At 42.0% G+C, this 22126-nt stretch overlaps 2 protein-coding genes across 8 annotated transcripts in view; both read right to left on the bottom strand.

Moving 5' to 3' along the window:
• The window catches only part of mapta (microtubule-associated protein tau a), a 36773-nt gene extending 26373 nt beyond the window's left edge, over positions 1-10400 (bottom strand). For all 7 annotated transcript variants that reach the window (XM_066663859.1, XM_066663857.1, XM_066663858.1 and 4 more), the window contains exon 1: positions 10318-10400. The gene's annotated coding sequence lies outside the window, so the exon portion shown is untranslated. The remainder of the gene's footprint in view (positions 1-10317) is intronic.
• Positions 10401-17524: 7124 nt separating this feature from the next.
• On the bottom strand, positions 17525-21701 carry zgc:163073 (uncharacterized protein LOC100037358 homolog). The gene is made up of 6 exons (XM_066663956.1): positions 21555-21701; positions 20182-20209; positions 19443-19586; positions 17989-18162; positions 17663-17740; positions 17525-17553 (listed from the first exon to the last, which is right to left on the bottom strand). Exons 1-6 carry the CDS (start codon positions 21699-21701, stop codon positions 17525-17527), a joined length of 600 nt encoding a protein of 199 aa, XP_066520053.1.
• Positions 21702-22126: the final 425 nt, after the last annotated feature.

The following is a 22126-nucleotide window of genomic DNA, read 5'->3' on the forward strand; positions in this document are numbered from 1 at the left end:
CTTTTGCCTAATGATCTCTCATCCAGAGAGAGGTGAGTTTTAATGGTTTCCTTAACCCCTCCTTGATCCCCTCTGGCCCACAGTATATTCTCTGAAGTGGCTCTACACTCTCTACACTGTGTAAGAGAAGACATTAAAGAGGATATTTTACAAGAAGTCAGAAGTGCAAACCTGATACAGAATGTGTCTGTTTCTTTTTCTCTTTAGTTTTTTCAAAATAAAAACAAATGAATGTTAAAATTTAGTTTCATTTTCAAACTTATATGAAGAACATGATTAAAACTGTTTTTTTTAACAACTGCATCAGCACAAGTGCACCCTACATCTGTGAAAACCTGTATGAAAAAGTGTACTCTGGTCCGGAGAAGCTGCCATTGTTGTTGTACTTCACCTACTTGGCCACTGGAAGTCGTCTGGACTAATTAACTTGTGGAGATTCGGGATGTGCGGCCTTTGATGGCTAAGTAGGTGAACTACAATAACACTGATATAAATTCCTGTAAAAATACCTAATGCACCTTTAAGCTCCACATCACTCACCATCAGAGAAATGAGAGAACAGATCTTTTAGGACTTAAATGCAAGTGTAGTACCCAACACAAATGTTTGTGTTTGTTCATGATTGTCCCCTACTCTGTCCTTAAGGTGTAACATCACTTTCTTTACAGAGGTGTGTCTAGACAAGCCACGTAAGGCACATCCAGGTTTCATGGCATCCTGGATTAGGAGGATTTCCTTGGAAAATACAGAATACTGTTTACTGCAGGAATGCTGTGAAAGCTGTGTGAACATAACCCTGGTAAACACTCACAAAGAACAGAGGTGTATAACAGATGCACTTAAAGCAAGGGTTGGTAATATGTTTTTTAAATTACAGCTTCAAAATTAGTGTGACTCTGTCATTTCTACTCCAGGCTCAGCACTGCAGAATCTGAACTATGTAACATTTGGCGGTGGGTTTTTGTCAGCCACAGATCCAAGGAGCGCTTGAACTTCTTCAAAAGTCCACTGCATAATTTTACGAGCGGCCGTCGTGAGTCAGATAAAAACAAACATGATCTCTGCTGCAGCTGGAGATTTACAGATAGCGAGTTGGTGCTGGACGTCTTCATTGTGTGGCATAGAGTGACAAAAATTTCTGGACAATCAGTGCTCTGCAAGGTTTACACGCCATGGTTTAGTCCCTTTAGAGTCTATGCAGTGGCAAAACGGCAAAAACTGACTTACATTCTACAACTGTAGGGGGTGCCCAGAAGCAAAAGTACCAAATCTTACCTAGTGTTGCTTTAAGTGTTTGTAAATGACTGGTTTCGCATCAGAGCATGAAGGAATAGTGTATAATGCTTTGTTCTCCTCCTTGGTTTAGAGCCAACTAAAGAGAACGAGTGAATATCAGAGAGAGAAAGAGAATTAAAAATGAAAGAGAAGAGAAAATTGGCTGAGTACTCCAACAGGTTTCTGTGGTCAGTGGGAAAAATCTCACCTGGTTTATACACAGCAACGGTACACACGCCTTGTCAGTGTTTATACAAGGACCCAGCTGCTCTGAAACAAACTGTTGTGCTCCAATCTCCTATCTTCTGAACTAAAACACTTCCACATTCGAAGCAAAAGTGGGTCCAACACAGGACACCACAAGCCAACAAGCTTGTCCCACACTCTTCCTACAAGATCAGGTCTAAGTGTCACGCAGGTCTAAGTGTCATTAGGACTCATCTCAAAGGTCTGAAGATCAGCTGCTTTTAGCTGGTGTTTTATTGGAGGGGAGGGTAATAATAGCCAGCATTCAAGCATCAAGTGTGCGTAAGTATGGGCTGGGAATGTACACACGGACCAGGTCTTTCTACAAACACAGCAGCTGCTGGAGTGTGGTGAGGGTGGGTGGTGATAGAAAGCACTACATCAACACTCATATTGACTCTGCATTGAGATACGGTAAGATGACTCACACATTGTGACAGTCAACACACACTGAGACACACTTTCTCAGATCGTAAGTCCATCACATCCTCATACAGACGAAAGCCAAGGTGTCTGGGCTCTAGAGCTGATGTGAGATATAACACAGAGGTGGCTGCAGTGCTGTAAATATCCTGGAGCTGAGGTGAATTCACTGATTTAAATCTATACATTTAGTCATGGATAAATTATAACTGCGGTCCAAAACCACCCGTTTCTCTACTTTCTCTCTGCACCATTGCACTCACACCTACATCACCGCCCCGCCGTCCCTGACCCTGTGTGAATGTTTCATGATGAATGGATCAATAGAAATGCTCTAAAATAAGTGTAAAGTCTCTTAACATCAACTGGAATGAAACGTTAGAAACGGATTCATCTTGTAAACTCAGAGGAAAGAAAAATCTAAACAAGGAGATCTCCTCGGTATCTCAGTAGTTTCTCCTAGACAACAAAGAGGTCAGATGGAAAGACAAAAGAGACTTTAGCGCAAGTCTCGTGCTGCTCAAATGTGTCTCCTGAGACTCAGCAGTGTCCAAGTGTCCCCTCTGAAGTTATCTCAGTAAAGTCACAAACTGTGCCCTCTCTCTCTCGTGTCTCCTTTTTGTCTCATTCCTTTTCTCCTAAGGAATATTAGGAGGAATCACCTAATCTCCTGAGCCATTACAGAGCCACCTATGAGCAATAGAACATTCCTCTGGGATGTACTTGGGAGATAAAAGGTTTTTTGACAGAGTTGGGATCTTACATCGTAACAATTCTTGCCAAATGTGAGTAAAACCACAGACAAAGTGCTTGGGTTAAAGCAACTCTAAGTCATATTTTAACTTTCTAAATTACAGCTTCAAAATCACTTTGATGCTCCACTGAGCTGTAACAGGGAGAACAGCTCCTCTGTTGTTGCTACTCCAGGCTCAGCACTGCAGAAACTGCACTATGTAATTTATGGGGGAGGGTAGGAAACCACCCTCCCTTCTGATTATAGGACAGTTCTGTAAAACTGAATAACATTCTACAACTGTAGCAAAAATACCAAAACTTAATTAGTTTTGCTTTAATAAATTAAAAATAGTTTGCATTTGCAAAGTGTTGTTTATATTTCAAGTGAATTCAATGCTTTATTTTGTGTGTGTGTGTGTGTGTGTGTGTGTGTGTGTGTGTGTGTCTCTTTCAGTTTTATGTTAGGCATGTGGTACAGTAAGGGTGTGTTTCGTAAGGAACAGCGCCTCGAGGTAAAGCTCTTTAAAAACGTAAGCACTGAGGGGAACTGTGACGGGAAGCAGCCGCCAGGCTTTGGCTTGTGGGTGAAGATTTCCATCAGAAAGAATGAGTGATTTAACTCCTGAATGACTCAGAGTCAGGAGCAGGAGGCTGATCTCCATTTTGCTACGGCTTTTAGTTGTAATTACATAATTACATAATTAATCACATCTTGTTGTAGAATCTGTTATATTCAATTTCCAGTCTGCATCAACAGGGCTGAGGTTCGGTCGTATGAAACCGCCCTGAAAGATGAATGGTTTATATTCCAAAACACGATCAGAACACGTGCCGTTTAAAAACCACAGGAGCTGCAGTTTTAATTGTATCCTGCCTTGTCTTAACCAGTTTTCAACAGGGGCTTTTAGTTTCCATACCAGAGTTAGACCAGTCAGTGCTGTGTACATCTACATTTAGCGCTCAGAATGAAGGTTGGACAATAATTCAATATCAATATATATCGCAATATTAACTGTTTCAATAACAATATGATTTTAAACATTCATTCATTCATTGTCTGTAACCCTCATCCAGTTCAGGGTTACAGACAGCCTGGGTCCGGAGCCTACCCGGAATCACTGGGCACAAGGCTGATTTTAAACACATTTTCAATATTTCAACATAATTTACAGCAGCTGTCACTGACTGGCGGTCATTACTGTGCACTTTTGTCAGTTCACTGCACTCGATTTTAAAGTTAGTTTAAAAGTATTAATATTGACAAAGACAAGAGGTTTAGGTTTGTCAGTGTTGTTATATTTCTTGCTATTCCTAGCCATTTTTCGGAGTCTTTTTTTATTGTTCGTATCAACAACAGAAATATATCAGATTGATAAAAACTAAGAAATATATCGTGATACAGATTTAGCCGCTGAAATCGTCGAGCCCTCAGAATTAATGCCAGGTCTTCTTATAAAAACAGGTCTGGACCTTCATTTATAAAGAACCAATTTAGTTTAATCGTAATCACGGTATAGATCAGAAAAATCGCAATTAGATATTTTACCCAAATCGTTCAGCGCTAATCTGTATATAAATAACTCATATACAGTTGGGACAAGACAATGTTCTTTTTGAGAGAATCTTGAACGGCAATGGGGTGTTCCTTACAGGAGATGAATGAATGATTCATTGGCTCACTGTTAATGCTACATGTGGGAAAAAATCATGGCTGTAAATCAATTTCCCATATTTTTAACAGTTTTAGAAACATTATAATATTTATTGGTCTCTCCCCGCGGCACGGGGGTGCAGCAGGTAGTGTCGCAGTCACACAGCTCCAGGGGCCTGGAGGTTGTGGGTTCGATTCCCGCTCCGGGTGACTGTCTGTGAGGAGTTGGTGTGTTCTCCCCGTGTCCGCGTGGGTTTCCTCCGGGTGCTCCGGTTTCCTCCCACAGTCCAATAACACACGTTGCAGGTGGATTGGCGACTCCAAAAGTTTCCGTAGGTGTGAGTGAATGTGTGTGAGTCTGTGTTGCCCTGTGAAGGACTGGCGTCCCCTCCAGGGTGTATTCCTGCGCCCAATGATTCCAGGTAGGCTCTGGACCCCCCGCGACCCTAAAATTGGATAAGCGGTTACAGATAATGGATGGATGGATGGTCTCTCCCCATGTAAAGCGACGGGACCCTGGTGTTGTATATTAAATATACCTTTGATATAAATAGGCCAATGTTATTGATATCACGACAAATGTAACGCCTGCTCATCAGGTTTATCTTGTTACCAAATGAATGTTTTTGTGTTTATGAGATCAGGACGTTACGTAACCAGTGATAAAACCATAATCTGAGTTTCTGGCTTCAAATGACTGCTGTCACAGTAAACTCATCACTGGACGGCGTGAGCAACACAGTGTAGCACCCCAGGGGCTCTCTGACTTGTTTACCCGGTATTACACAGCAAAACATTTCTCTCTGCTGGCACGCAGTGTGTGTGTGTGTGTGTGTGTGTGTGTGTGTGCGTGCGTGTGTGCATGTGTGTGTGTGTTAGATGGGTGGGTGGAGGGGGTCCAGGATGCTCTCCCCATGGTTGACTGCCCCTGTATCTCTGACCTAGTTTTAACCAACACTGCTCTATTCCCTTCTGCTTCTCTCTCCTCCTTTCCTCCCTCCTTTGCATGACTCCAGACTTCCCCTAATGCAGCAGCTCTAATGCAAGTCCACAGAGAGATGCCTGAAACATCCAAACCAATACTTACATACCACCCTGCTCTAAACAAAACGGCACTGTTTGTTTTAGGTTCAGTCTAGCGGTCAGATAACAGTCCGGATGTATTTGTTTATTTATTTATTCCTTAAGAAGGCACCAGTGCCATGTCTTAGATCAGTTTTACAGTTTCATAACTTTCTTGTGGGGCGACTGATCTGAAAACGTGCTGCAGGCTGGTATCATTTGGACTGTGCATCTGATAAAGCTATATGTTAACGCACTATGACTCAGAATTAATGTAACATTACATTTTTATTATTTTACAAAATAGGTGAAAATTAATTTAAACTTCCATAAAATAGTAAATAACTCAGTAACTACACTAAATTACTAAAGCAACTCAAGGTAGAGTTTTCAAACTTAAAATTACAGCTTTAAAATCATTGTGACACTCCACTGAGCTCTAACAGGGACAATAGAGACTCTGGTTGCTACTCCGGGCTCAGCACTGAAGAAACTGCACTATGTAACTTTTGGAGGAGGGTAGAGAAACACCTGATTTTAGGACTGTGCTGTAAAAATGAACTGCACTCTGTGACTGTGTGAGGGGTAGCCCACGAGCAGAAACACCAAATCTTACTTTGTGTTCCTTCAAGTATCTGCTATTAACATGAATGAATATGTAAGTACAGTGAGCTGTGTAGTATGAACACTCAGTAAATAATATACAATTTGTATTGATTCCTGCTATTAATCTCAGTAACTATTATAAATAATTCCATGTCTGCTAAAATACGCTACATTTCTACTATGAGTTACTCCATATCTTCTATAAATGATTCATTTTCTACTACACATTATTAAGTAACAGCAATAAATTAATCAGGAATTATTTTGAATTAATCAGTAAATACAAACTAAAATGTAAAAACAGGAGTCAAATGTTTATATCTTGTTTTTTTCTGGTAAGAACTGAACTATCTGAACTGGTATTAGTCCAGTTCCCACAGACAAGGAGGTCCGAGCGGTTTTAGAGAGATAGTGCATTCCTTGGAGCCTCAGGCCTCTTGGACACCAGTAAGCATCAGGGATTTGGGAATTCTAGGTTTGTACTCGTCGTGGCTGTGTGTGGTGCAGAGAGGGGGCCGGCCTAAATATCTGCAGCTGCATTTTGTTTTAAGCGACGTGCAGCACAGCGCCCATGGCGCAGATCCTATCGGCCCCACCAGCCTGTGTGAGGAGGGGCAAACCAAGAGCTATAGCACCTCCTTCGTTACCACCATTCCAATTAGGCGCTCATGCAGGAACGCTGGTCGGAAAAGAGGCCGCAGATGGAACCGTGTCAGAAAAGTCAGCACAGGGTTTCAGGGGAAGGATGTTTTGCAAGGCGTAAGACAAAATGAAAGATAATCAACCGGGATTTTAGACGATCCTTGTGCTGGACAGATATGGTCGGATTCGGATTGTGAAAAGCATTCATCCACAGACATGAGCTGGGAGTCATTTGCATAGGGATAATACTCATAGCAGGGGTTGGATTGTGTGATTCGAAGCTCATTAATGAGAGCAGAAAGGCCAGGAAAACCATTCCTTGCATCTTAAGTTTGTGGGGATGTTTTGATAAAGCAGGGTACTCATACAAAAACAAAGAAATGCCAATGTAATGGCACAGTTGCGATATACTGCAAGGCAAATCTCCATTGGTCATTTGTTCGTAATCATGCAGCTCTTGGTAGAATGTACCATCGATCATTTGCATCCCGCAGATTTCATTAGGACAAATTGAGGGAAGACACCAGGCAATTAGCCCCTAATTTATACTGATCCGCTATCTGTTATCTGTCATGATTATTTTTTGTCATGAGGCTGTCCTATGAGCGTCACCCTCAGCTCGCTCGACAGGGCTCTGGACGTCTTTTAAGCAGTTTTTGGACAATGTCTCACGCAAAAGGTGCTACAGATACTTCTAAACATTACACGGGACATATCATACCACTTTTCCACAAATGAACATGGTTCTGTGTCTTAATATAATGTCTGTGTTTCAGCGCCTGTTCCTTTAAATGATAACGAGCCACTCGCTGTTAACCCTGACCCCGAGCACACAGCAGTGAGGAGCGAGGAGCAGAAGTTTTTAGCCGTCTGTGCTCGTCTCTCTTTCTTCTCCTTTCTCGTGTTCTCCGTTTTTACTCAGTGCTCTTATTTCTCAGTGCTCGTTATGTCTGTTTTGCTGCGTTTAACCTCGTCTTTGCACTCTCCAGCACTGTGACTGGACAGACTCGTAATATGTCCTCTTTAATCTTTTCAGAGCAGAAGAGTGGGTTAGTTTGTACCTTGTCATGCTGCAGGAGTTAATACTTAAAGAGTCCCTTATTCAGAAAGAAGTTATACAGAGTGTTTCCAGATTACTTAATGACTGAGGCACACTACAAGGCAGCCAATTAGAACAGAGCTCACTGACACATTTCAGTCTTAAAGGCACAGTAACCAAATCACCCTGTTTATTTCTATGGCCTGGTAAAACTAATCTTTTTTTAATTTGATCATAAGTGGAGCCTGGGGAAAACCAAGAAATATATAAAGTATGAGCAATTTATATTATGCAAATTAGATTGTGATTATATATTCACCTCACAATAAAGCCCAACAAAGACTTTTCATAACCCCCCACAAACCCCCTATAGGTACCTCTCCTATGTAAACAGAATCAGTGTTCTCAGAGACCATTACCTTCAAAACCCAGTCTCAAAGTTCACTGAGCATTTGTGAAACCGACTGCCTTCCCTCAGTGAACTGCCCCTAACTGCATTAATTACGCAAGGAAAGACCACCACATTAACATAAGTCAGTCCTGGTGCCATAACAATAGGCTGCTTATGTGTAAAATAAATGTCTGCCCCCTGGCATTTAGGCTAATTGGCTAAGAGCAGCTGTTTGGGGAAAACCGCTAACTCCTTATTGGTGGTTTTAATGAACTTACATCTAGTACATCATTCCCTGGGTCAGACAGATTCAATTACCTCAGCTGGGCCTGTCTCTGAACGGTCCAGTAACACAAATTAAAAATATATGAAACTGAGGGTTTTTGGCCATTATTCGTTCATTAGTTCATGTTCTGTAGCAGCTACATCCTTATCAGGCTTTCAATGGCAGGTACACACTCTAGACAGAGCGTCAGTCCATCTCGGGGCATCACACACACTCACCCAGTCACTCACACAATTTCACACAGCCACTCCACCTACCAAGATTTTTTGGGGGGGATTTTGGAAAGAAAACCCACGCAGACAGTGACAGGGCTAATTTTAAACTTGCAAATGTGCGACTCTCTAAACTGCAAGTGCTGACGCAAATATTTAGTGTCCAAAGTGCAACCTGAATCCCTAAAGAGCTTTTATGCAGCCAAAAGGAAAGATAAAGTCAGAACCTAAAGTAAAAACTTTTGTTGATTTTTGGAGAACACTGGCCTTTTTAATCAGGCACTTCTAATGCCTCCCTTTATTTAAATCTCAGGTGTTTGTCTTGAATGTAGTTTACCACGACCTCACATGTCCTGCTTATTTTAGACAACAATAAATAACAAGAGATATAAATGAACTCTAGCTCAGTGTAGCGTGTGCCTTGGTGCTTCGAGCTCTCTGCATCTCTGAACTAGATCCTGAATTGCATGGAGGGGTGTGTCTCTGCAACTCTGCAACTGGACGAGAAAATCCAGCAGCCCTCCCTTCACCTTCGCAGACAAACTGCATCCTGAGAGGGCATCACGGTGGTCAGCTGCGAAGAACCATGGATAGGATAAAACTCACCTGCCTTTTTTTTGGTTAGTTTTGAAGGTTCGGCTGCAAAAAAAAGGATGATTGACGGACATGTATGCGTAAAGCAAAGATACACAATGAGTTTGTGGTACCCCATCACCAGTCAGGTCATTGTAAATGCAAAAGAGCAAAGGAATAAAAGAAGATCTGATAGGTGCAATGCTTTAAGGGCCGGGCCAGGCCATTTTTTCCATGCATACATCTGTCTGCATGTTGCATGGGCTTGGCTTTGAAATGGCAGCACATGGAGAGCTGGGATCATGGCTGCATCATCAGCACCACTCTCTCGGTGCAGGATAAAAAACCATTGCCCACTCGTGGATGACTATAAACACTTCCCAGAGAAACAAATACAGAATCTGCATCCATTCAGAGTCAATTCGCATTCAATGAGAGTGGCATCAATGCATGGCAATGTAACGCCTTTGTAAGCCGTTCTGCATGGGGGAGTCTATTATTCAACACAATGAGCAGAAAGGACCAAATGACACGGTGAAAGAAGCATTTCTGCTTAAATACATCGAAAGGAAACGTCTAGAAAATATTAAGATATATTAAGAGTAAACGCGATGTTTAATTACGGAAAGAAAGAAAACTGATCCATATTAAAGCTGCCAGTGTTAGAGCCCATAAATGCCGTTACACTGCCCAGTCTAGGTCCTATCTGACAGTAATTATCCTTCTGAAGGCGGCTCCTCTTATAACGGTTAATTTCTAAGAGCATTGTGTTCACTTACATTTTCAACCAACCAAATACATAACGGTTTTTATGATTTTTAAAGAAATACTTAATTTTAATTCGGCTACTTATTGGAATTATCCAATCCACCTTAAATGCCGCAGCGCCTAACAGTTACATTCTGAGCCAGAACGTTAACAGTTGCACCGTTTAAGGTGGATCGGAAAATTCTAACGAGACAGAAGCGAATTAAATGCGAATTCAGCCTCGTTCCTCACCGCTCCGACCACAGGCGAATAGAAATACACGCGATAACATGACAAACAGACGCTTAGAAATTCGCGAGTTCACACAATAAAGACGTCTAACACACATCCACGTCGAATAATGTCAGCATCATGCGAAAATATATGTTGTATTAAAGAAATACAAGCAAAATTAAGCCGTTTTCTTACCTGTGCCACTCGCTGTGTTATTGTGTCTCCAGCTGCAGTCTCTCGCCGAAGCGCGCTCTGCCGCCTGCTGAAGTACCCCCCGCCGCCTGGATGAGGGCGGGGGCGCTAGTGAGCCGAGTTTACGTTTACTGGTATGGAGCTGAGGTAAAAAAGCTACTGTAGAAATGTAAGTTAGCCAGCTCTGAGTGTACTTGTGAATATATAAATGTAATATACTATGATTACAGGCCTACAAACTCAAATACTCAGTTTTCACAGAAGAGCAGTGGAACGTCTTATTACACTCAACAACTATCAGCACAGGAACTGTTGTAAAATCTGTGGGAAAACTAGATTCCTTCCAAACATGTTTGAGGATATTATTGTTCGATTCCGAAAAACACCAACACAATCACTCAAAACTGTACTTAGAATTAACTGAATATAGCTATTACTACTAGTCTAGTTTCTAAATATCATCACTGATGGGGCATTTGGGTCTAAAACTAGCATTTGATCTGTTATGTTGTGTTTCATTATGTTATAGAATATATTATTCCATACAGCACTATTATATCCCTGTCCCCTTTTGTATTTTTCTTGTTTCCATCAGTCTCACCCACTTATAAACTGCTGGAGAACTTTAAATTAGCCAGAAGCCAGGCACTGAATTCATGCGCAGCTGTTCCATTGCACCATTTTCTATTGGTTAATGTTTTCCGCCGAATATCAGACAAACAGTAAATTCAACAGGGGTGTCTTAAAGTAGTTAAATTCACTAATTCCCTACATAGCCTACTTTTATAGATAGCATACTGTCAACTGTTACAGGACAAGACCAGCGTGATTTTAGCAGGACTATGTACATCTAAACTTTCCTGAGTATTCTTTTGCCACGTGTCTGTCTTTATCAGCCTCCACGCTGGCCTGAGAAATGAAACAGCCAGAAAATCTCAGGAGATTTATGTACTATCCAAATTACAGTGAGAACTATGGGACTCACCAGGGTCTGCCCTGGCAATACATAGCATCTCTTATTCTCACTCGCTCTCACTCTCTCCTACTTTCCTTTTTGGAAAGAAGCCCAGGGAAACATCTGTCAATGGCTTTTCTCAGACGAGGAAAGGGATTTGCCCTGGCCTTGGCCTTGCCTGTTTGTCAGGTGTACGTAGATCCAGATCAGCCTGTAGCTAATAGCCTCAGGTCATGGCTGTGAGCACCTGGCCACAGCTTCTCTCCAACATGATGAAGCAAGTACAGGCACTTTCATTCTGAGCTGTTGTGCACCTGATGATCTGTACACTTTTTTTAATGGCACGTTTTGCTTGGGCAATGGGATGCTTCACGTAGCAGTGTTCATAAGGCAGGAAACATCCTTTAAATTGTATTTTATGTGCTAATAAATAAATGTATTCATTTTTAAGTGTCAGAAAAAAATATACTGTATTTACTATGTTCAGCCTTTTTCTTTATCATAGCTTATATTATTTTCTGGATTTTGGTTTTGGTTCCTCCAAAAAATCAGAAAAATTGTCCATACTTCAGTCAGTCTTAGTTATTGGTTGCATTTACTAATTGAACTATAATGGGTCTGGGTCCTGGAGCCTACAGTTCACTGTTCTTAGAAAAACTTAATTATTTATTTATTTTTTTCTGTCTGTCCCGTTTTCTCAGTACAGGCTTCTTGACAGATCCACATCCTTTCAGACCCACATCCCTGGTTTCCACCTCACAGTAGGCCTAAACACCTGTGGACATTTTCAGGTCTAAAGTGAGAACAGAGTTTGATTTTCTCTGCTTATTTTAGGAATTGTATTTGTTATCTCCTTAAAGGAATTAACTTAATGGCAGGTTTTATCTGAAATTAAATACACAAACATCTGGTCTCTGACTTTTGCACAGCACTGTCCAGAGAGGGAAAAACAATGCTGATTTCACGCTTTTGTATTCATTTCAGTATAGCTAGTCTCATATGAGGAATATAGATACTGGTTGATGTATAACACTTAGTGTTTTGCTTTTTATAATTATTTGTTGATCATATTTTGTAAATGATGTCCAGAAAATTTGTTCTCAGGCCATGCCTTTTAAATGTATGAGTAAATACCAACTCATATAAATGTTGCATTATACACCAGTCAGCCACAAGATTAAAACTATTGACAAAGGAAGTTAATAACACTGATAATTTTGTTGCCATAATATACAGAGTGCTTCCAACATCAACTTTTAAAACTGACCATTTACCTAACTTGTCTGTGGTTGTAATCTAGTGGCTGTTAATAAAAATGACAGTATGTTATATGAGGTCTTTTTCAGTACTCTCTGAATAACACAATGCTGTTCCCTGCTCGGCCAGTAGAGGTCAGTGGAGAACAGTGTAATTCTCATAGACCTTTCTAGAAACTTACGTCACTGACTCAAACAAAAAAAAAGCAGTAATGTGGGGAGGAGAAAGGCAAACTGAGTGTTATGACTGTGTAATTCAGTGGGGCCTGCAGGAGAGCGATGGAGAGCACAAATACTGTGTAGCCCAGCCTTTGGGGTCCTTTTATGTAATTTTCAAAAGATGTTGATTCACTCCTAAATCACAGACATTCCTTTTACACAGCATCACTGGTATAACTCCCAAACACTAAAGGCCCAAGCCACTGTAAGATAATTAGTCAGTGAATAATAAATGACAATTTTCTGAGTGACATTTCTTATCCAGAACACATTGTCTGACGTGTACCTGACCTCATTTAAGCTCTCATAGCTGAATACCATCAAATCCTCACAGCCATGTTCTGACATAGTGTACAGCCTTTCCAGAAGAGCAGCTATTACTGCGGAAAATGTATAACTTACCACAGAGAACATTAATACCCTGAAAGGCTGGCTGTGCAAGTGACTACAATTTTTGAATATACAGTTTTATACAAAAGTTTGGGTGCCTTTGGTCAAATAAAAGGTTTTATTGATATTCTACATGAAAATAAGTGAAGATATAATATTTTATTTTATTCCTACTTGTTATAATACATTTAAAAATCTAAAATATGCAAATAGATTTATTTAAATTTGAAAATCAAGAGCAACCTGGAATTGACCTCGAGGGTTTAAACCTTTGCACACAGTAATTTGTCTTTCAGAGTTCTTCATATGTTTTGCAAAGACCTTCCCTAGATTTAATAGGAACATGACAAGAGACCCTATTTCCCAGGATCCTGTGTTTCCTAGCACTATTTAGCACATAATGAGAACCTGAGTGAGATGTTCCCCAGCTTTATGTATGCTTAATATGACATGGTCTATTGTGGAAAACCTTGAATGGGCTTTTCTGGGCCCATTGAAACCTTGAATGGGCTTTTTAAACATTAGTTTTAACCATAACCGAGCCATAAATGGAGAGGGTCAGGATTAAACATTAAACATTAAACAGCAGTCAAACTCACTGACTCACTCACTCACTCACTCGCATAAATACTCATTGCATAGGACTGCTCCACAAGGGAGTGCTACCACAGGGTGTCTTTATTCCAGATGGTACAGATCAGTGTGTGCTATTGCAGGAGGTCATAAATATTTAGATATATTTATATGCATGTCACTTCATGGGGCGACACAGTGGTGCAGCAGGTAGGTGGCGCAGTCACACAGCTCCAGGGTCCTGGAGGTTGTGGATTCAAGTACCGCTCCGGGTGACTGTCTGTGAGGAGTGTGGTGTGTTCTCCCTGTGTCTGCATGGGTTTCCTCCGAGTGACTGTTTGTGAGGAGTGTGGTGTGTTCTCCCTGTGTCTGCATGGGTTTCCTCCGAGTGACTGTCTGTGAGGAGTGTGGTGTGTTCTCCCTGTGTCTGCGTGGGTTTCCTCCGGGTGACTGTCTGTGAGGAGTGTGGTGTGTTCTCTCTGTGTCCGCGTGGGTTTCCTCTAGGTGACTGTCTGTGAGGAGTGTGGTGTGTTCTCTCTGTGTCCGCGTGGGTTTCCTCTAGGTAACTGTTTGTGAGGAGTGTGGTGTGTTCTCTCTGTGTCCGCGTGGGTTTCCTCCGGGTGACTGTCTGTGAGGAGTGTGGTGTGTTCTCCCTGTGTCTGCGTGGGTTTCCAGGTGCTCCGGTTGGTAGGTGGATTGGCGGCTCAAAAAGTGTCCGTAGGTGTGAGTGTGTGCTGGCGCCCCCACCAGGATGTATTCCCACCTTGCACCCAATGATTCCGTGTAGGCTTTGGACCCATCACCACCCTGAACTGGATAAGTGCTTACAGATAATGAATGAATGAATGTCACTTCATAATAATTCAGATCTAAATGTGATTTCTCACTTAGATTAGTTCCAGGTTCAGTTTTGTATGAATTACAATGTTTAAAACAAACATTTGTAAAATAACTCCTCCAAAAGTTACATAATGCACTTTCTGCAGTGCTGAGCCTGGTGTAGCAACAATATTTTCCCTATTACAGTTTAACATCACAATGATTTTGAAGCTGTAACTAAAGAAAAAAAAAAGTGACCTAGTGGTATTTCTAATTCACCCAGTGCAGCACAGTGGTTAATGGAATGTATGAATTTTACGAGTGGTGTAAGCAATTAACACCAGCTAAGCACTGTGATTTCTAGAAAGGGAATGTGCAGAGCTTGGCATGCTGAATGACGTTTTTGTTCCAGAAAGTTCCCCTGAGATGGTCCAGTTGAGCCGGGCTTCAGAACGTCTGTCTGTGATGGCATCCAGAGCTTAGAGAACATGCACTAAACCGGCACATTCAAATCCAGAGATTTATCCTCCGACAGCTGTGGCTGTTTTCTCTCCTGAGAACCCACAGTTTACAGAGAGCTACTGTACTGTAGTGAAGCTTCAATCCCTACACTCATTCATGAAAAAGACAAGTTAAATTAGCATATTTTCCACTTATTATAAATTGAATCCTTTAACCAATTAAGGTTTGGTGCCTGATGTTGGTTCTTTTGAGGCTAACAAGTACTGGACCAGTTAAAATTTACTGTAGTACTAACTGCATAGCTAAGTTGTTTAAGGCAAGTGCTCAGTACTAGGGAAACTTTGAATGGATGTCTGTCAGATGTCTGTCTCTAAAAGATAATTAGAGAAAGTTATTACAGCGAAAACACCCATATTTTTCCAGATATACCACTGTTTCTAAACATCATCCTCATCATCTTTCCGTATGAATCTCTTTATAGAGGTGGAATTCACTGGTAATTTGCTGAGAGTAAATAAACTATTGTTGTAGACAAGGAGACATCTGGTTACCTTCATCACCACTTTTATCATTTCACACCAAAAACACACAGAATGACAGTAATTTCCTATCAATTTATGGCTTCTGGAAACAGTATAAGCATCAGTATTCAAGGTGGCTAATGGTTGGAGTGTAATCTTTCAGGCATTCCTTCAATGACAACTACGTTAGCATTGTAGTGCCCGAGACGGACCGCCTTACTGCAAAGTAAGGAAAGACCCCTTGTCTCCCCCTCACGTCAAGTTAGGGAGAGATAGTGTATCATCAGAAAATGAAGCGATGCTATACTTCAGGAAATAAACAAGAAAAAAACACTCCACGAGACTGAGCTTCGGGAACAGCAGTGAGGTAAATCTGTGACTGTTCTTCTTGAGGTAGGATTGCTTATAAATAATAGTCTACGAACATAGGCGTGGGAACATATCTAGAGGTGGTGTGTGCTGTTCTCGCCAACATTAAAAGCCTCCCAGCACCACAAAAGAACCAAACTTTGAAGCAGAAAAGTAAACAGAAACATAAGTGAACATAAACTGATGTTTTATACTGTGTAGTACTCATTTAAACTTCCCCAAACCCACCAGTACACTCTAAAAGTTACTTACTATTCCATTCCACCTTAAAATTATGTAGTTGCTTCCAAGTTCTTTGAGTTTCAGTTTCACCTTAAATGAATAATGCTAACTTGAATTCTAGAGGGCTGGTCACAAAGTTAACTATGTTAAAACTGTTCATTGATCTATTGTTTTTTGAACAAATATTTTTATATATTTTGTTCTGTTTATCCTTAAGCCAAAAAAGGAGGGAAAGTACTAGTGGAGAGTCAGGTGCAACTGTCAAAAAATGGTCACATTTTGGTTCACAGACACCATATCAAAATTTTGCTTAGGAAAGCCCCAGGAAAGTCAGGACTGGCTCTGTGTAGCACCAGTGTAAATCCAGTATCTTCTCCGATTGACAGCATTCAAATATGATGACACTTTTATGAGTGTGAGGCTACGGAAGTGAGGAATTGCATATGCATTCCTTAAAGATTATGGGATTAATCAGCATGAAATTTGATACCTTTGCCTGTATATCCAGTGTATGTAATATTCCAATACAGAAACAAGCACAACCAGCTTAAAAACAATGCCATCTTTATTTTAAATCTACATGTAAATCATAGATGGGTAACAACTCAGGGCCGAGACATTTAGGGCATCTGCTGATTATCCAGACCTGATGAGATCTGTAAAGCTTCAGTAAATCCGTGGGTCTGGACAACAGTTGTTCTCTTTCTCAAGCAGCTGCTCTGGCTGTTCTCAGGAAGCTGAAAAGCAAAGAAGGGTGGATGTTCCACTTTCAGAAATGTAGAAAGATGGCATTGCAGTTAAAGCAGCAGTAAGTATTTTTTGTGAAGTGAGGACCACGCCTGATGTAAGCAGGGCAAGGAAGGGCAACACAGAAGGACTTGGGCTGGAGTTCTGGGCAGCTTCTGCTGGTGAAGATTGAAGCCAGACCCCCACTTGCCTGGCAAAATCATTGGTGGAGGAGGAGGAGTAGGGGTGGTGGAGGGGTGCAAATTTCTTCATGAGAAGGTGAGGGTTGAGGAGTGGTTTTATAGGGTGCATAATTATGAAGAGGAGGAGTCTGGGCTTGGTCCTTCTCCTACACTTTATTTATGCTCAACAGAGTGGGTCCCTCAAATGTTTGAAGTAGGTATTGTACAAAAGCTCTTATATATCCATAACACATGCAATATCTCGGTCATAATACCTGTCTATGCATGACACATGCTGTTATAACATTGCCTGGAGTCATCCATGCTAGCAAGCCCTTCACAAATTTAGTTTTTCACTTGTTGCTACGTAGCACAGGTTAGCTTTCACCAGCTCTTTTAAAACTGCTGCTAATGTAAATACCACTGGACAGCTCAACACGCTCTGAGGAGAACCCTAACTGTCCAGCAATATTGTCGAACTGTTGGCTTTAAAGTGATTTTACCTCAGTTACTCCCTCATCCTGTCATGATGTGCTTCACAAAATCTGAAAGAGAAAGAAATATAAACGTGCGTGAATGTGTCATCCAGAGGAACAGTCATTTCCACGGTTGCATTTTGAAGACAGAGTAGTAGTTGAAGTAGATGGGTTTTACCTTCATAGTTGATGCAGCCATTTGTGTCTTCCTGTCCCACCATGACCTGCTCCACTTCGCCAATACTTAGCTTCTCGCCTGCCAGGAGAAACACATACTGAGACAATGAGATAGCTTGGTTTCTAAACAAAGACTGTGCAGTTTCAGTCCTGCAAGGTTTTTTTTTGTTTGTTTGTTTTTTGTTAAAGGACTACTACATAATATTCTGTATTTTCGTTACTGTTTGATCCCCAAGCTTTATTTTAGCCAATCAATTGTAGTCACCAATTCCTTTTCTTTAATATTTAATATTGCAGCAGTAACAGATACATGGAGCTGTTTAGTACCGAGTGTAGCAAGAACATGGCGGATTTCGGCCCCCAGCACTGTGCCGTTTCCTTCTTTATCGAAGACGCGAAGCCCCTCCACAAAGTCCTCATACGAGCCCAGATTTACAGACTTTGACATTTTGTGAAACATGGGCAGGAATGTCTCAAAGTCAATCATCTTGGTCTCCATCTCTGCAACAAAGGAACACACCACAAGCAAATGAAACTGAATTTTGAAATCAGAGCGAACTACACAATAAGTCATAGACCAAGGACCTAGATCTTATAAAGCTTGGCCAGATTGGGGATCGAGTGTGACTGTGGGTCTGACGTGAATACATAAAGATAGAAATGCTCCAAAATTGAAAAAAAAATGACTACAAGATGACCAGCATTGGCTGGGAATTGCAGGTCGAGCTCAGCTGGGACCTGGTTATTGTGTTTACAGCCCCGTGAACAACAATCCATCAGCCGTAACAGGATTAGCTTTGAATCCAAAATGAGCTGCTCATAGTGAGGTCCCGTGCTGTTGCAGGGAGTGTCCTGTAGAACAGTAGAATGCAGATCAGCTTCGCATTTAATGCCACCCAAGACGTGACAGCTTCTTTTCTAAACCCCTTAAACAATAGACCCTATATTTAGTTTCTACCTATTGTTTCCCCGCACATACGAGGAATTCCTTGGTGGACTTTAATGCTGAGGGGATGTTCGGACGCGTTCCCCCCTGGAACTGGGAATGCTGGGATTTATTGATGTGAATATGGCCAGGCTTAGCCGGATGTCACTGGGGGATTCAAAGGCAGGAGACTAATTTGAGATCCTGTTCTGTTCATTACAGTGATCAGCCCCAACATTAATGCCAACTCCTCACTTCTACACTCGCTGCCCATTGTACCAGCTCCACTGACCACACAGGAGCACTCTGCATACTTTGTTGGCCCGCTTTCATTGTTCTTCAATGATCAGGACAATGGTGTATCATTCTCAGCGCTGCAGTGACACTGATGTGATGGTGGTGGTGTGTTAGTGTGTGTTGTGCTGGTGCAAGTGGATCAGACACAGCAGTGCTGCTGGAGTTTTTAAACCCTGTGTCCACTCACTGTCCACTCTGTGAAACACTCCTCCCTCGTTGGTCCACCTTGTAGATTTAAAGTCAGAGACAGTAGCTCATCTGTCGTTGGTTGGTGGACTATTCTCAGTTCAGCAGTGACACTGAGGGGTTTAAAACTCCAGCAGCACTGCTGTGTCTGATCCACTCGCACCAGCACAACACACATTAACACACCACCACCACATCAGTGTCACTGCAGCACTAAGAATGATCCATCACCAGATCACACCTACTCTGTGGGGGTCCTGGGTGCTAAGGAACAGGGTAAAAGAGGTCTAACTTCGTGTATTGATGACAGTCGTATTAATGGTATTGGCTGATCTGTGTATATACCCCGTCTGTGCTGTGTGTGTTGATTTACCATCTGGTTTGGGCATGCCCAGTACTCGCAGCACTTCTGCGTTGGTTGGGTTCTGACCCAGAGCCCTCATCACGTCCCCACACTGACTCAGAGTGATCTGCCCCTCAGGGTTCTTTGTGAACAGCAGGAAAGCCTCTTTAAACTCTGGGAGGACATCAGACACAAGAAAGGAAACATGTTTAAAGATCAGCAATACATCTAGATTATCTTCTTATGTTTATGTTTTATCAGTATCCTACCCTCCTTCCAAAGTTACACAGTGCAGTTTCTGCAGTGCTGAGCATGGAGAGTCAATGACAGCTCAGTGAAGCACCACAGTGAAAATACTACCTAGTGTTGCTTTAAGAGTAAAGAACAGTAAAAACAAATGGTAAAAACATAATTTGTATTTGTGTTTAGGTCATGTGTCGGAGCATCCAAGGTCCTTTCACACTCTGGATTCGGGAAGAACACAATCAGACGCTCATGGGTGAAGGCAGGCAGAATGTTACAAGCTCAGACTTCAGTGTTTCAGCCTTAGGGTCAAACGGAGGTGGTCCAGAGAGAGCTGAACAGTGTGTTATGAAACAAATGGATATAAGGTGCAGGTGAAGGCAGATTTAAGAAGATCTACAACAGAAGAAGCAGTGGTTCCGTGGAAGAGTGTGCTCCCCACCCTCCCAGGTGACTGGGGGAGGCCTAGATGTTTGGGAAAATTGGTGATGAACAATTTTTTAGAAAAGTGGGATGAAACACGTACCTTCGATTTTGTCTGTTCCGAACTCTCGCTGCAACAAATAAAGAAAGATTCACATTAGACCAGAAACTTAAATCATTTTGGTGAAGACTGACCCTAAGTCTATTCTAATTTAACCCTGACTTAACCCTAACCCTATGCTAATCCAACCCTGACTTACCCCTAATTTAACCCTAATCCTAGCCCTACAACCGTAGCCTAACACTAACACAATTCTACAGCCTAAAATGTAATAATTTTGATTTAATTATTACTTCCCACAAGGAAGATAAATCCTCGCTATGTGAATGTGTGTCTGTGAATTGTGAGGATATTACACAGACTTCCATTCAGTTTGTGAAGACATCATATACTTTTCAATTGGCCCTAACCCTAACCCTAATTTAAAACATGCCTTCACCTTTAAATATAATCATTTATATTGTGGGGTCCCGCTCCCCAAATTTGAGTGTGTCAACAGGGTCCCACAATGTGATATATTCCTGGTACACACACTCACACACACAAGCTTGGACAAAGCAGACGTTGGTGTCATCTGTTACGGTCATGGACTGGAAGCTGGCGGCGGTGGTCCACACCCTTTATGACCCCCCCACACCCAGACTCCCCGTGGCCTGGCACCAGCCGCAGCATTCCTTCTCTCCTGGATAATGACCCCCCCCCCCTGGACTCCCTGGGGCACAGGGGGCTAAACCAAGAACAATGAACTCCCTCCATAAAAAAAAAAAAAAAACACCTGGAGGGAGTTAAAACACAACCGCAAAAATACTGTGCGTCCATTTCACGGATGTCTACAGTAATGCAAGGACACATACCACAGAGTGGCCGACCAATCCGAGACATGCCAGTTCACTCTCATCCGAGTCGCTTCTGAGCTGCCCTTGGTTTCCTGCCCTCCTCCAAAAGGTACATAGTGCAATGTAGCAACAACAGTGGCTCTGTTCAACGCAGTGTTGTGACAGATTTCCTCACCCCAACCCCAGCTTTAAACATTAGCAACAGCTCAAAACACACCATCGTATGTGAAGAGCAACTGCATTTCAGATGCACTCTGTGGGACTCAGAGTCTGCTCTGAACATTAGTTTCATTGCTGGAGCTGTGTTTGTGTCAAATATGTATTCACTTTCTATTCAATTACATTTTATTTATCGAGCACTTTGTAAAACTGGAGTTGTCCTTGGGTGCAGCAGCAATATCTTCCCATTGGAAGAGATAAAGATGTGGCACTTAGAAAAGGTCACCTCCTTCAAAGCCACTTCAGAGGTCCCACTGTATAATAATGTTGCTGTTACAAGAAAATGTAAGCCTTGACATTATATGATGAGCATGGATGGATCTCAGGTGTATTGTGTAACCCATGCTGTGCCAAACTCACCAGGAGCGCAGGATCTATTTGCCCACCAGCTTTGGAAGGTGCAGGATCCCTGCTTCCTGCAGTGGCCGGAGCAGCACCCGGGGCTGGACTTGCAGCTTTAGCGGCTGGCTCCTGTTTCAGGGTGGCCTGAGTGTCCTGCTTATCCATGGACATAGCAAGAAAAAAAAGAAAAACAGTATGCAGATGAATAAGAGGTGGTCCAGACACCTAGTGGTGGAGGTAAGGAGGTCAGAAGAACTGAGCATTATATACTCCACCTTATCTCCTCCTCCTGTGGCAAACGGCAATATTAGTCACAGTTCTAAAATAAACTGGAAAGAGCACATCGGACCCTCCCGTAAGTCTGGGACGGACAAGCCTTTCGTATTTGGTTTGATCTTCATTCGGGGCCCGGTGGAGCTTTGCAAATGGCTTTGAGTGCACGCAGTGTCCAGCTGAACTATGTCCTGCCAGGATTTCTCTGACCACTGCATGCAAGATAACTGCTGGAAAGCAATCAGCACATTAAACACTAATAAAAATGCATTAAGGCTATTAAATTAATCTCATCAGGGGCTATAAGTGCTGCCCCT

The sequence above is a fragment of the Hoplias malabaricus genome, chromosome 3 (assembly GCF_029633855.1).
Source record: "Hoplias malabaricus isolate fHopMal1 chromosome 3, fHopMal1.hap1, whole genome shotgun sequence".
NCBI classification, from domain to species: domain Eukaryota; kingdom Metazoa; phylum Chordata; class Actinopteri; order Characiformes; family Erythrinidae; genus Hoplias; species Hoplias malabaricus.